The following is a 14,276-nucleotide window of genomic DNA, read 5'->3' as shown; positions in this document are numbered from 1 at the left end:
GCTGCAGGTCCGCAAGCCACGCCCACCCCCCACAGCCACAGAAGAGGAAAACTGTCCTTTCCCGGGCATGATAAAGTCTTAAATAATGTCAAACACGTAGCGTTACAATAACCAGGAAGATAAAGTGTTTGTCTCACACCTACTAATCAAGCATTCACATTTTGCCACAACACACATGGGGGAAAGTCCTATCTGGAAATACAGCCATATTAACTCCTAAACTGCCATTTTAACACACACTAAACCATCAGCACGCATCCAATGCTTTCTCGTGGCCACGAGAAAGTTTCTCGTGGCCACGAGAAACTTTTTATAAAAAAATAAAAAATAAAAAAAAATATTAATATTTTTTTATTTTATTTATTTTTTTATAAAAAGTTTCTCGTGGCCACGAGAAAGTTTCTCGTGGCCACGAGATACTTTCTCGTGGCCACGAGATACTTTCTCGTGGCCACGAGATACATGTCTAAAAAAAAAAAAATTCCCATGTCCCTTTAGGGGCTCCGTACAACTGAATATGAGTTGAAAATGATTTGCAAATCATTGTATTCCGTTTATATTTACATCTAACACAATTTCCCAACTCATATGGAAAAGAGGTTTGTAGTTAAAGATAAAAGTTATTTTTTATTTACTTTCTCTAAATATCTAAAAGTATTCATATTCTCTTCATGTCATATTATGCTCCTTCCAGTGCTGTTGTTTTTAGTTTATAGAGTTTATATCCAATCAGAATTCAGCTAACTTATGTTGTCATGCTGTACAAAACCTGCCAGAGGCCTTCAGAATCAACAATGCGGGCGTCTATGCACTGTTAGTGATCAAGGACATCCAGTGATAGACAGTTGTGATAGCCAATCAGATCACAAGTTGTTGTCAGTAAGGCCTTCTAGCTGGCCTCGCGTTGAACGTGACATTTATGCGTCCTGTGATTGTATACTCATCTGAGTATCGGATGAATTTGAGAACACATAGAGTTGAGAGACAGTTGCGATAGCCAATCAGATCACAAGTTGTTGACAGTAGCCTATCTAGGTAACCTGATGTTAACAAGACTGTGATTGGAAACTCACTTGTCATTCCAAATTGAGTATCCATTCACAAGTTTCAATTTAGCAGGAAGCGGGAAGTGTTGCGCCATAGCCATACCGGGATAGCAGAGAAAGAGAACAAAACGTTGATTAGGTGTCAGCTATAAATTTGCAAGGCCATTTTCAAGAAGGATATTTAAAGAGAAACTACATCTTGTGAGACGATGTCGGCCAACCCCGGAAGCTTGCTCAGCTGTCCTGGTGAGGAAATATGGAAATGCTTGCCATTTCCACTCGAATAAGCCGCCGCCACCGCCACCGAGTATCACTGTCTTTTACGGCGTCGAATAGTGAGTTCAAATATTTTATTTTTTCACTCTTAATATGTTTTTTGCAATTTCAATTATGACAGTACCACATAAGATGTGTTTTAATTGCTGATGCATTTTAATTGATTTTTAAACGTGCCAGAAAATAACCCGTAGGGCGTAAATGTGTTTCTGTATAATATTTCTCCAGCAATGGTCATGTGGTGACATCAATTATGGTATTTTGAGAGGTAATCTTTGAAGTCGGACATCACTGAAGGCCTTGGTGGGAAACGCACGGCCCGCCACTGGCACGTTTATACTGGAGTGTGATAAAGATGACATTTTACTTGCAGTGTGAACAGACAGCTGGAGAAAATCTGATTTGGGCCACTTTGCCTTGCAGTGTAAAAGTAGTCCTGGATTGCATTTCACTAAAAGGAGCATGTGTGTTTAAAAAAATTACGGGAATAATCTGCCTTTTTACTTTATTAATGCAATATTTGTTTGTGATTAATTACTTGCATTAATGTGCTAACTTTGACAGCACTAATTAGGTGATGAAACACTCTATTTAAGCTTATTTTGTGTACCTCTCATGTATTCCTACGATACGTTCCACCTGATCCTGTTGCTCACCCAAACATTTACTAAGACATTTAGACAAAATCTGTTGACAGCTTCCTTCTGCACACAGTCACAGTATCCAAGGTCTTGTTGCCACAACAACACAGCAAGCCCAAACGGCTCGGCGGCGACAAATGCATCTCCCCCTCTCTTTCTGTGCTGCAGGCGTACAGTCGCGATCAAAAGTTGACATACACTTGTAAAGAACATAATGTCATGGCTGTCTTGAGTTTCCAATAATTTCTACAACTCTTATTTTTTTTGTGATAGAGTGATTGGAGCACATACTTGTTGGTCACAAAAAACATTCATGAAGTTTGGTTCTTTTATGAATTTAGTATGGGTCTACTGAAAATGTGACCAAATCTGCTCGTTTAAAAGTATACATACAGCATTGTTAATATTTGGTTACATGTCCCTTGGCAAGTTCCACTGCAAAAAGGCGCTTTTGGTAGCCATCCACAAGCTTCTGGCAAGCTTCTGGTTGATTTTTTGACCACTAATCTTGACAAAATTGTTGCAGTTCAGCTAAATTTGCTGATTTTCTGACATGGACTTGTTTCTTCAGCATTGTCCACACGTTTAAGTCAGGACTTTGGGAAGGCCATTCATTCTAAAACCTTAATTCTAGCCTGATTTAGCCATTCCTTTACCACTTTTGACGTGTGTTTGGGGTCATTTTTCTGTTGGAACACCCAACTGCACCCAAGACCCAACCTCCGGGCTGATGATTTTAGGTTGTCCTGAAGAATTTGGAGGTAATCCTCTTTTTTCATTGTCCCATTTACGCTCTGTAAAGCACCAGTTCCATTGGCAGCAAAACAGGGCAAAATACTACTACCTCCATGCTTGACGGTAGGAATGGTGTTCCTGGGATTAAAGGCCTCACCTTTTCTCCTCCAAACATATTGCTGGGTATTGTGGCCAAACAGCTTAATTTTTGTTTCATCTGAAATCACATGGACAAAGATAAGACCTTCTGGAGGAACATTCTGTTGTCAGATGAAACAAAAATTGAGCTGTTTGGCCACAATACCCAGCAATATGTTTGGAAGAAAAAAAGTGAGGCCTTTAATCCCAGGAAGACCATGCCTACCGTCAAGCATGATGGTGGTAGTACTATGCTCTGGGGCTGTTTTGCTGCCAATGGAACTGGTGCTTTAAATGGGACAATGAAAAAGGAGGACTACCTCCAAATTCTTCAGGACAACCTAAAATCATCAGCCCAGAGGTTGGGTCTTGGGCGCAGTTGGGTGTTCCAACAGGACAATGACCCCAAACACATGTCAAAAGTGGTAAAGGAATGGCTAAACCAAGCTAGAATTAAAGTTTTAGAATGGCCTTCCCAAAGTCTTGACTTAAACGTGTGGACAATGCTGAAGAAACAAATCCATGTCAGAAAACCAACAAATTTAGCTGAACTGCAACAATTTTGTCAAGACGAGTGGTCAAAAATTCAACCAGAAGCTTCATAAAAGCACCAAACTTCATGAATGTTTTTGTGACCAACACGTATGTGCTACAATCACTCTGTCACAAAAAAATAAGAGTTGTAGAAAGTATTGGAAACTCAAGACAGCCATGACATTATGTTCTTTACAAGTGTATGTCAACTTTTGATCGCGACTGTATGTCCAGAAGGCTGCAAGACGCTGAGCATGGCTCCAAGGAGCACGCGCTGACAAATAGCAGAGCACGCTTGAATGGACCATGTCATGAGCCTGACTTGTGAATCCAGAGAGATGCCGGCACTCGATGAGGCCGAATTCATGACCTCAGTGTGCTCCTCTGTGGATATGTCAAAACCCACAAAGTGCATATTCAATTGCATAAGGATACACTTTTCAAGCACTTGTGCTAAGGTATGGACACACACACACACACACACACACACACACACACACACACACACACACACACACACACACACACACACACACACACACACACACACACACACACACCTCTCTCTCTTGCGCTCACTCTCTCTTGTCCTTCTTTGCACTCTCTCACAGCACAGTGAAGAGGGGCCCGACTTCAGTCTCATTAGCTTTATAAAGAGACGTGGAGAAAGAGGAGGAGACGGGAGGGGTAAAGGGAAAAAGGAGTCTGGGGGGTCAGATTGGTGAGAGATGAATAGGGTATTACGCAGTGGACTGCACCACTCAAGCCGGCAGAGGGGGTGCATGATGTGTAAGAGTATATTGCAGAGCCAGATGTTGTTTGGCTACACAAGTAGTGTGTACTCTATCAGTGCCTAAATACTATGTCTTAGTAGCATTCATGCACTTCATTTGCTGGGACTGAAACACAAGTGAGGCGTTTCGTCTCTGATGCCCTTACACATTTTTCACCCCCTTTTCCCTTTTGTTTTCCCCTCTCCGTCTCTGGGAAAGCAGCAGTTTTAGGGGGAAAAACAAGTGTGTGGAGCCAAGACACAAATCTGACCTCAGTTACAAGAAAGAGTAAAGCGTGGCTGTGAGTAGCATATATTTTATTTTTTATTATTACTCATATGTAAATACTGCAGGGGAAAAAACTAGTTGTGTGGTCCTGATGAATTATTTTGGGGTGCGTGCTAATAACTATCTGTGTTTTTTCTATTAGAAGCTTGTGAATTTGAAATAACCACGAGGGTATAATATTTGATAGCCATCACCTGTTAGTGTGTTGCACACTCCCTCTGTTTTCTAAGAGGCAGTTAATAACTGTCGACACATCACAGATAAATGACCGCAATAAAAAAGCTTTTCAAAAAATGACAACATGGTATGCAAGAATGCCACTAAGAAATTGTTAGTTTGGAGTGCAGACGAAACCTTGCAACAAGAGAGTTAAAGGGAGAGAAACCTCAAATGTTGGGTTCTATTACCTTTGTTTAGATGCGTGTGCATTGTGACACATATCATACACATATCTCCCTGAAAAATAAATAAGGAATACATTGTTTTTACCTCTATCGTGTCGTGATTATTATCATTATTTTGCCTTTGTTTATTTGTGAGAATCAATTTTTCTACTACATAATTTGAACCTAAATGTAATTGCATGGAAAAACATGGGAATACAATTGTTGAGTAAATATTTATTTAGTGCAAAATAACCAAATTAAAACAACAAAATAAATAAAGTCATTTTATAAAACCATGTTTCCTGTTGGGGGTCGCCAGAGCGAGACAATCACATGACGATTTCACTAAAGACTGACGATGATTTTAATCAACATTTAACACACTTTCTAGTGGTCTAGATAGGGCTGCAACTAATTAATGGATTTCTCCATTAAATAGTTTTTTTTGATTAATCGAGTAATCGATAGAACACACTAAATTATAGCCTCAATTAGTGTTTTATAGAAAATAGTTAACATTTAAAAATAAATTATGCTTTGCTATAACTTTCATTATTTGTTTCCTATTATATGTACATCAACATTTAAATTTTACTCTTAACGTGTGTGCATTCATAAAAAATGTTTTAAAAAAATAGTTCGCCGCCACACAGGTCAACCAGACACTATAGCCGCTCTCATGGAGCTATGTCGACATATTTAAAGTTACAGGCCCTACATGCGGTCTGGATTTTATCTATTTTGATTAGTTATTTTAAATAAATTATAGACTAAAGCAACAGAATATATATCGAAACGTTTTTTCTAATACAATTAATCAATTAATCGTTGCAGCCCTATCGGTCTGGATAATATGTATTGGATATGCTTTGGTGTAAATTTTCCTCCACAATAAAATGTATAACCTAGTTTCTGTATATATCTAAAAACGATTCTTGTGTTGAGGAGTTCCCAGATTGCAACTTCTTAAACAATATATATATATATATATATATATATATATATATATATATATATATATATATATATATATATATATATATATATATATATATATATATATATACATATATATATTTATATATATATATATATATATATATATATATATGTATGTATGTGAATGTGAGTGTGAATGTTGTCTGTCTATCTGTGTTGGCCCTGTGATGAGGTGGCGACTTGTCTAGGGTGTACACCGCCTCCCGCCCGATTGTACCTGAGATAGGCTCCAGCGCCCCCCGCGACCCCGAAGGGAATAAGCGGTAGAAAATGGATGGATAGATGGATGGATATATATATATATATATATATATATATATATATATATATATATATATATATATTCATTCACTGGTCACAACATTAGGTACACCTTATGTGGCGCACAATGACGTATTTAAAAAAGCTGTTTTTAGCAACATTTATCACACTGCATGTCGCACGTCAGTGTTATTGTGTGCACGCGATGATTATATGGAAACAATACTTTATCCTTCCTTCTCTTTTGTTTCCTTGAACCAAGTAGTAATGTTGCAATGCCGCTGTCTCTTTCGTCTGAGTTTAGCGGCTAATCCAGTTTCATACTGGATAGGGATGTCCGATATTGGCTTTTTGCCGGTATCCGATATTCCGATATTGTCCAACCCTTTAATTACCGATAACGATATCAACCGATACTGATATATACAGTCGTGGAATTAACACATTATTATGCCTAATTTGGACAACCTAATTTGGTCCTTTTTAAAAAAATTAATAAAATAAAATAAGATAAATAAATTAAAAACATTTTCTTGAATAAAAAATAAAGTAAAACAATATAAAAACAGTTACATAGAAACTAGTAATTAATGAAAATGAGTAAAATTAACTGTTAAAGGTTAGTACTATTAGTGGACCAGCAGCACGCACAATCATGCGTGCTTACGGACTGGCAGGCCGATATTATCGGACATCTCTAATACTGGACCATGTTGACAAAACAGTATCATATAAAATGTTGTAGTAAAATAAACACAAACAGTATTTATTTTATAGACATCAGAGCAGGCAAGAGAGCATGAAACAAGAACAAATGGCAGGAGGCTGGCCAACAGCAGAAAGTGGGATGACCATATAAGTACGTCTGTCAATCTGTGATGTCAAAAATGGCCCACTGTTAAAAAGACTGCAAAACACAGCGTTCAGAGGCATCCAAAACCGCATGCAATCGTACGCCCAAATGCATAAACCTTCTGATTTCATGCTTCGGCATTGTTCAACATGAGTATCCAACATTGTAAACCAGGATTTGACAAATACCGAGGTCAAAAATTGGTGGTCCAAGAGGAGCTTTTAAAGGCTAAAATCATTGATATCCCAGCACCATTTGAATAATATTACCCTGAGCAACACAATGAACATTCCGCTTTTTTAAAATAATATGCCAAAGTTTAGCGTATTAAACAATTTTAACATCATTAAAACCTAAGTTTTTTTTAACATTGTTTCTCTAAAATGAATGTGAACCCAACGGCTTGAACCAGGAGAGGCTTCAGAAGTAAAAAGGGGAAATCTGTCTCCCTATTCTAATCAGTGACAGAGCATGACGTGGCCAGGAATATATTTGAGGAACATTTCATTTGAAGCATCTTGTCATTTAACAATTTACATTTGCGCTTCTTCATACAAAACGGGGACCCCCATGCGTTTACGGCAGGGCGGCACCATACAGACATAAACCTTGGTAGAGTGGCCGTGCCAGCAATCGGAGGGTTGCTGGTTACTGGGGTTCAATCCCCACCTTCTACCATCCTAGTCACGTCCGTTGTGTCCTTGGGCAAGACACTTCACCCTTGCTCCTGATGGGTGCTGGTTAGCGCCTTGCATGGCAGCTCCCGCCATCAGTGTGTGAATGTGTGTGTGAATGTGGAAATACTGTCAAAGCGCTTTGAGTACCTTGAAGGTAGAAAAGCGCTATACAAGTATAACCCATTTATCATTTAACCTGCTCAGTGGCCTTGTAGTTAGAGTGTCCGCCCTGAGACTGGAAGGTCATACCAAAGACTATACAAATGGGACCCATTACCTCCCTGCTTGGCACTCAGCATCAAGGGTTGGAATTGGGGGTTAAATCACCAAAATGATTCCAGAGCGCGGCCACCGCTGCTGTTCACTGCTCCCCTCACCACCCAATGGGTCAAATGCAGAAGATAATTTCACCACACCTAGTGTGTGTGTGACTATCGTTGGGACTTTAACTTTAACTTTAACAACGGTACCGACAGCGGTCTACATCAATTTCCTTCATGTGAAACCTACATTAGCGACGTCAGTATACTTTAATGTTCATGTTATGTTGACAGCACATTTCGGATCAAATATTTAATGTAAAAGTGGACTTCATTGCGTTATTGTGACGATCTGTCACTTCATTTATGTTTGTTTCCTTGTTTTTTGTATTTACTTCCTATCAGTGCTCTTATTTTGGTTTCCACTTCCTGCTTGTTCCGCTGAGCACTGTCTTCGTTCACTCACCTTGATTGGCACCTGGTCCACACCTGCGGCCAATCAGTATGTTCTATTTATGCCTTGTCTCGAGCACTCCTCAGTGCTCGAAGATCACACTTTATGTTGGTAACTGTTACATGGAAGACTGCTTCCCTCTCTGTTTGAGGAATAAAAATCATCTTACCTCCTCTTCGCTCTCCTGGTTCCTGCATCTTGGGGTCACGAGAACGGCAGCCGTGCGAGTTCCTAACAGTTATGTTTTTCTGGAGTTGTAGAGGGCTGTGCTGCTGTGCATGACCAGAGATCGTATATTGAGAGAGGATGATCGACCGCATGGTGATGTACAGCGCACACGATATCAGTCATGTCATCATCTTTTTGTCAAATAAAAAAGACACAGAGGACATGACCTCTGTGTCCTCATTGGTAGTTACGGCCATGATTGTATCAACTTTAATAAATCGGAAAAGAGAAAAATCATTATAGGTCCCTCTTCCTGACGCAACCCATTATACCACCAGGGATGAACAGACGAGTTCTGCTATTTCATTCTCCAATTAGTGAGGGAGCTGGGAATAGGTTTGCTGTACAATTTCATAGACAGTGCCCCCGTCATTCATTCATTCAATTTTACAGACCATTTTTGATTCTCACTGTAATACAATACATGCATACTTTATTTCAATTTCGTTTTTTCGTTGGCTAGCTTACACACATGTGCTTATGTCGCTGACTAATGAAGTGACACTTTAACAAGCCTCTTGCTCCACTGGCTTATCTCACAGCTTTTCCTGGCATTTGCTCTTAAAAATAATTTCACGTCCCAGTGTGTTTCCCTTAAACCGATAAGCGACGCTTTGTCTCTGCTGAATTAAGGACGATGACATTTACAAATGTTACGGCGCTGAAGAGATGGGGGCGCGGGGAATGAAAGGGGGGATAATTGGAGACCAGGGTAGACGAGGTGGACGCCTTGCATTTTGTAAGCGTCACTTTAATAAACCCAATTTGTTTCACATTGAAAAAAGCCTGTCAAGCACTGGCTATTTTTTTAACCTTTAATTTAATAGCGGCATAATTGCTGCAAATGCCAAACACTTGCAACAGCTGTGTATCTATACACACATAAATGCGAGTACTTGTGCATGTGTGCCAGTGTAATGCAGGAGTGTATGATCTCAATCAAATAAGCTCCCCAATAAACCTACTCAGCATGGTTCCACTTGGCTGCTGAGGCAAACCAAAGAGAGCTGACTCTAGGGATGGGCGATACGGCCTAAAATCTATCTTGCGATATAAATTGTAGCCTCATGCAATAACGATATATATTACCATGTATTATTAGTATGTAAATAATAATATAACCATTTCCAAACAGGTTAAAAAGGCTCCTCATTTGGCTGATGATGTATGAAGTAACATAGAACACGTTTACACTGCGGGCCAAAGTGGCCCAAATCTGATTTTTTTTCAATCTGATTTTTTAAACAGTCAGCTGGAAAAAAATGCTGACGAAACAGTTGCAAGTAAAATGTGATTTTTATCAGTCTCCAGTGTAAACGCGCACTGGCCCCAACGTGGCCCCAATGTGGCCTCGACGTCACTTGCTTGCACACTTCGATAAAGTGAAAACAAAGGAAGTTGACCAGGAGGAAGTCGCCACACCTTAAAAATGTGTGTTTTTTCATGTGAAAATAAAATAAAGTAATATAATGTATGAATGGACGTATAGTACAGGCCAAAAGTTTGGACACACCTTCTCATTCAATGCGTTTTCTTTATTTTCATGACTATTTACATTGTAGATTGTCACTGAAGGCATCACAACTATGAATGAACACATGTGGAGTTATGTACTTAACAAAAAAAGGTAAAATAACTGAAAACACGTTTTATATTCTAGTTTCTTCAAAATAGCCACCCTTTGCTCTGATTACTTTTTCGCACACTCTTGGCATTCTCTTGATGAGCTTCAAGAGGTAGTCACCTGAAATGGTTTTCACTCCACTGGTGTGTTGGAAGCTCATCGAGAGAATGCCAAGAGTGTGCAAAGCAGTAATCAGAGCAAAGGGTGGCTCTTTTGAAGAAACTAGAATATAAAACATGTTTTCAGTTATTTTACCGTTTTTTGTTAAGTACATAACTCCACATGTGTTCATTCATAGTTTTGATGCCTTCAGTGACAATCTACAATGTAAATAGTCATGAAAATAAAGAAAACGCATTGTGTAGTGTAGTACATGTAGTATGTAGTGTAGTATTTTTGGAAAGGTTCTAATCTTTTCCTGGCTGTTAAGTAGAGGAGACACGGACATCAGTGTGGATCTACGTTAGCTTTATTTTTCAACTCGCATGTAAGCAAATTCGCTACAGCGTCACTTCCGGTCCTTCAACAATCGCTATTTCTTAGGAATCAAAATATATCGGTGTATATTACATATAGCTTATTATTTGTGGCACTATTGACAAGTGACACACCGAAAAATTGGTTGTCTTAAATAGACTTTGTATGCATATCAGCTGGCGATTGCGTAATTCCCCGCGCACACGGATGACGTAGTTCGCCCAAGACTGACCAAAAAAATCACATTCAGGTCGCACGGCGTTTAGACTGGAGTCACATTTAATAAGATCAGATTCCAATCGCATTCAGGACTACCTCCTGATGTAGCCTGAATCTGATGCCAAATGATCAGATTTGAAGCACTTTTGAGCGTTTAGACGGGCAAAAAAATACTTAAGGGCAAAAAAAATCCGATTTGGTTTGCAGTATAAACGGGGCCATATTGTGTCATTTCCAGTTGTATTATTTTCTTAAAATTATTATTAATATATTCGCTAATAAAAGCTGGTTACTCTCTGTTGTAACATGTTCTCTCTACACTTTTGTTAAAATGTAATCAGCACCTATTCTTATGTTGTTTTGAAACTTCATATTATTTTGGGAGATACAACAAATTTGAGTGTCGATTCAATACCAAGTAGTTACCGGGGCAGTATTGGTCATAGAGTACCAATGCTGATAATGATACTTCAAATTTTTAAGATCATTGAATGATTCAACGTTTTATCACATTTATAATCAGACAAAAATACAGGATGGCTGTGTATTACTATAAATTAAATATGTTGGTTTTTGCCCTTAAAACCTTTCTGTGTCCAGGCTCGTATTTCAAGAGTTTGTAAACAATACCAAAAAGGACAAAATAAAAAATATTAATCTAATCACTGTACTATCGACTTTATACTGCTACTATACTTGATATCGTTACTGTTGATATTGGTATTGATCCAGTTAGCATATCTTCCTACTGTATGTAGTGTAGCATGTTTTGCTATATCTTGTCTTCCAGGGATGATACTTGTAAGAATTCTCCACAAAACAGAAAAGTGGCTTAAGGAAAATCAGGATGGATATAGTGTGGACAAATGGGGCCAATTATTTTCAATGTGTTTTTATTTTTGTACTTGTCTTAATACATTTGTATGTGTTTTACAATTTTCTCATCTTTTTTTTAAAAGCCTCGCAGGGACAAAGGTTGCAAATTAGCCTGTGGCTAGAAGTTTTATGTACTAAAGTCGGTTACCTATGGGTAGCAATGTTTGATTGTACTGTCCCTGTCAAATAAATACATGAATAAATAAGTAAAATAAACATATTATATTTGTCGCCATGGAAGCAAGGATTGCTAACTTAGAAGCGGCTTTGCACTGTGAAGAAAATGAAAATGGAAACATTGCTATGCTAGAGTACGTTGAGGATGCTTGTTATCAGATGCTATCAGATTTGCGGCACACATCTAGAATGTGTCATCAACATGCATTAGCACGATAAAACGATAGTATTAAAAGCTCTATCGCAGGCCAAATTCATATCTATTATCTCGTATATCGTCCATATCACACAACCCAGGCTGACACTTGAAATGTGAAAACATTTGAAACAGAAAGTTGAAACCTCATGTGTTCTTTATCCAGGTTCTCACCAACATGAACACCAGTGATTGGACAACCAACTTAACATTTTCCTCCACCACAGAACACACCGTGTTCAATCAATCCAACGCCACAATCTCGCTCCCATCGTCCCATTCTTTAGACAGCCATGACCCACAATTCACCATCATGCTGGTGCTGGGCTTATCGCTGCTGCTCGCAGCGCTGGCCATCTTCCTGGCAGTGTGCCGGCCCTCTGGGCAGCATGAGGACTGTGAGGCGGACTGTGGCCCAGGAGAAAAACTGAATGGCAGAAGAAGCCAGTCTAGTGAGCCACAGCTTAAGGTGTGGAAGAGGCTGGGCTCCTATCGACGCTCCTACAATCTCTCCTTCAGAAGACCCCCCTATCGGAGGCCACGCGAGCATGGGAACACATGCGCCTCAAAGACAGCTCAACCAGGGGTCAGCAAGGAGCCACAGCTCACTACGCCCTGTCTGCATGATTATGTCACTGAGATCTAGCCAAGACTGATGCTGTTTTGCCAGATTTGACCACACACATTCCATGAGTTTAGCTTTCCAAATATTTACACATGTTCATCTTTTTGCTTTTCTCAACATTTTGTGTACACTGCAACCAACACTCTGTTCATTCAGTTTTCTCAACAAGCAAGAATCAATCAAAAAAGACCCCTAACAGAATCATTCAAAGAGTCGATGGAGAATTTTAAACACGTTATTATTCCCACATAGCTAATAGTTAATAATGCAGCATACCTGCTCAATCACATACGTTAGTACAAATGCAAGCACAAATCATGAATACACACAATTAAATGATGACTTGTGTCTTTTGTTACATTGAAAAATAAAGTGACTTTTTCCATGTTTGACCCCCAAATATGTGTTTTTGGTAACACTTTAGTATGGGGAACATATTGTAAGTAACAAAGACTTAATTAAGAGTTATTTGGACACTAGGGGAACATATTGTAAGTAGGGCTGGGCGATATATCGATATAGGCGATATATCGCGGGTTTGTCTCTGTGTGATATAGAAAATGACTATATCGTGATATTCGAGTATACGTTCTCACACAGCTGCTGGCGTTACACTACAGGCTCTTCTCACTCTTTCCTGTGTCTCCTTCTCACAGACAGACAAGCACACCTTCTTACACACATCACATACTGTCACGTCATACGTCACAAATGTATACACCCTCACGCAGCAGAGAGGTAGCAGCATGGGTAACGTTAGCTGTGATGCTAGCGCAGCCGTGCGAGTGGTAATACGAGAGAGAGAAGGTGTGAATCTGGTAACAAATGAAGGAATAATTAATTCCCCCAAAAAACAACAGGGGGTCCAACGTCTGGCGGTGGTTTGGCTTCAAGTGGGAATGTGTCGAACAGACAACCGTAATTTGTCAAGTGTGGGGCAAAAGCGTTGCTATAAAAAGTAGCACTACTGCTAATATGTAGCATCATTTGAAAAGTCACCTGCTAGAGAATGAACAGTGCTTACTCCGCATGTCAACATCTCCGTTCGGTGCCACACGCCCACACCATCAAAATGCTGAGGCAAACATTTCCAGAAAAATAGTGATTTTTTTAGTTGTGATTTCCTTCTCTGCATGAAAGTTTTAAAGTAGCATATATTATTGCAGTATGAAGAAGAATGTTTTAATGTAGACACATAGAATCATCATACTGCTGTGATTATATGCATCAAGTGTTCATTCAAGGCTAAGGCAAAATATCGAGATATATATCGTGTATCGCGATATGACCTTAAAATATGGCGATATTAAAAAAAGGCCATATCGCCCAGCCCTAATTGTAAGTGACAAAGACTTAATTTAGAGTTATTTGGTAGGGTTGGGGTTAGGGTTAGGGTCAGGGTTGTTGAAAAATAAGGCAATGCAGAATAAGGCATTAATAAGTACTTAATAATGACTAATTAAGAACCAATATGTTACTAATTTGCATGTTAATAAGAAACTAATTAATGGTGAATATGTTCCCCATACTAAA

At 39.1% G+C, this 14,276-nt stretch overlaps 2 protein-coding genes across 5 annotated transcripts in view; one reads left to right on the top strand and one right to left on the bottom strand.

Annotated features, from left to right (window-relative positions):
- The window catches only part of LOC133656977 (cadherin-23-like), a 395,393-nt gene that overhangs the window by 13,861 nt on the left and 367,256 nt on the right, over positions 1 to 14,276 (bottom strand). The gene's annotated exons all lie outside the window — the stretch shown is intronic.
- On the top strand, positions 4,378 to 13,057 carry LOC133657378 (uncharacterized protein C10orf105-like). Of its 4 annotated transcripts, none has more exons than XM_062058648.1 (2): positions 4,378 to 4,444; positions 12,285 to 13,057. In XM_062058648.1, the coding sequence occupies exon 2, from the start codon at positions 12,297 to 12,299 to the stop codon at positions 12,762 to 12,764; it is 468 nt and encodes a 155-aa protein (XP_061914632.1). In that variant the 5' UTR covers positions 4,378 to 4,444; positions 12,285 to 12,296; the 3' UTR covers positions 12,765 to 13,057. The 4 variants fall into 4 exon arrangements, with proteins under 4 accessions (XP_061914632.1, XP_061914633.1, XP_061914630.1 ...); XM_062058649.1 differs by lacking the exon at positions 4,378 to 4,444 and adding an exon at positions 8,425 to 8,558; XM_062058646.1 differs by lacking the exon at positions 4,378 to 4,444 and adding an exon at positions 8,425 to 8,642.

This window comes from Entelurus aequoreus, linkage group LG09 (genome assembly GCF_033978785.1).
Source record: "Entelurus aequoreus isolate RoL-2023_Sb linkage group LG09, RoL_Eaeq_v1.1, whole genome shotgun sequence".
Taxonomy (NCBI): domain Eukaryota; kingdom Metazoa; phylum Chordata; class Actinopteri; order Syngnathiformes; family Syngnathidae; genus Entelurus; species Entelurus aequoreus.
The sequence above is the reverse complement of the archived record's forward strand: the minus strand, read 5'-3'. Positions and strand labels throughout refer to the sequence as shown.

What these genes read in the sequence shown, in the direction of transcription:
- LOC133657378 (XM_062058645.1), top strand. Translation starts at nt 8,600, where the DNA reads ATGACCAGAGATCGTATATTGAGAGAGGATGATCGACCGCATGGTGAT. An exon ending in ATGATCGACCGCATGGTGAT is followed by an intron (nt 8,648 to 12,284) that starts GTACAGCGCACA and finishes TTCTTTATCCAG; the next exon opens with GTTCTCACCAACATGAACAC.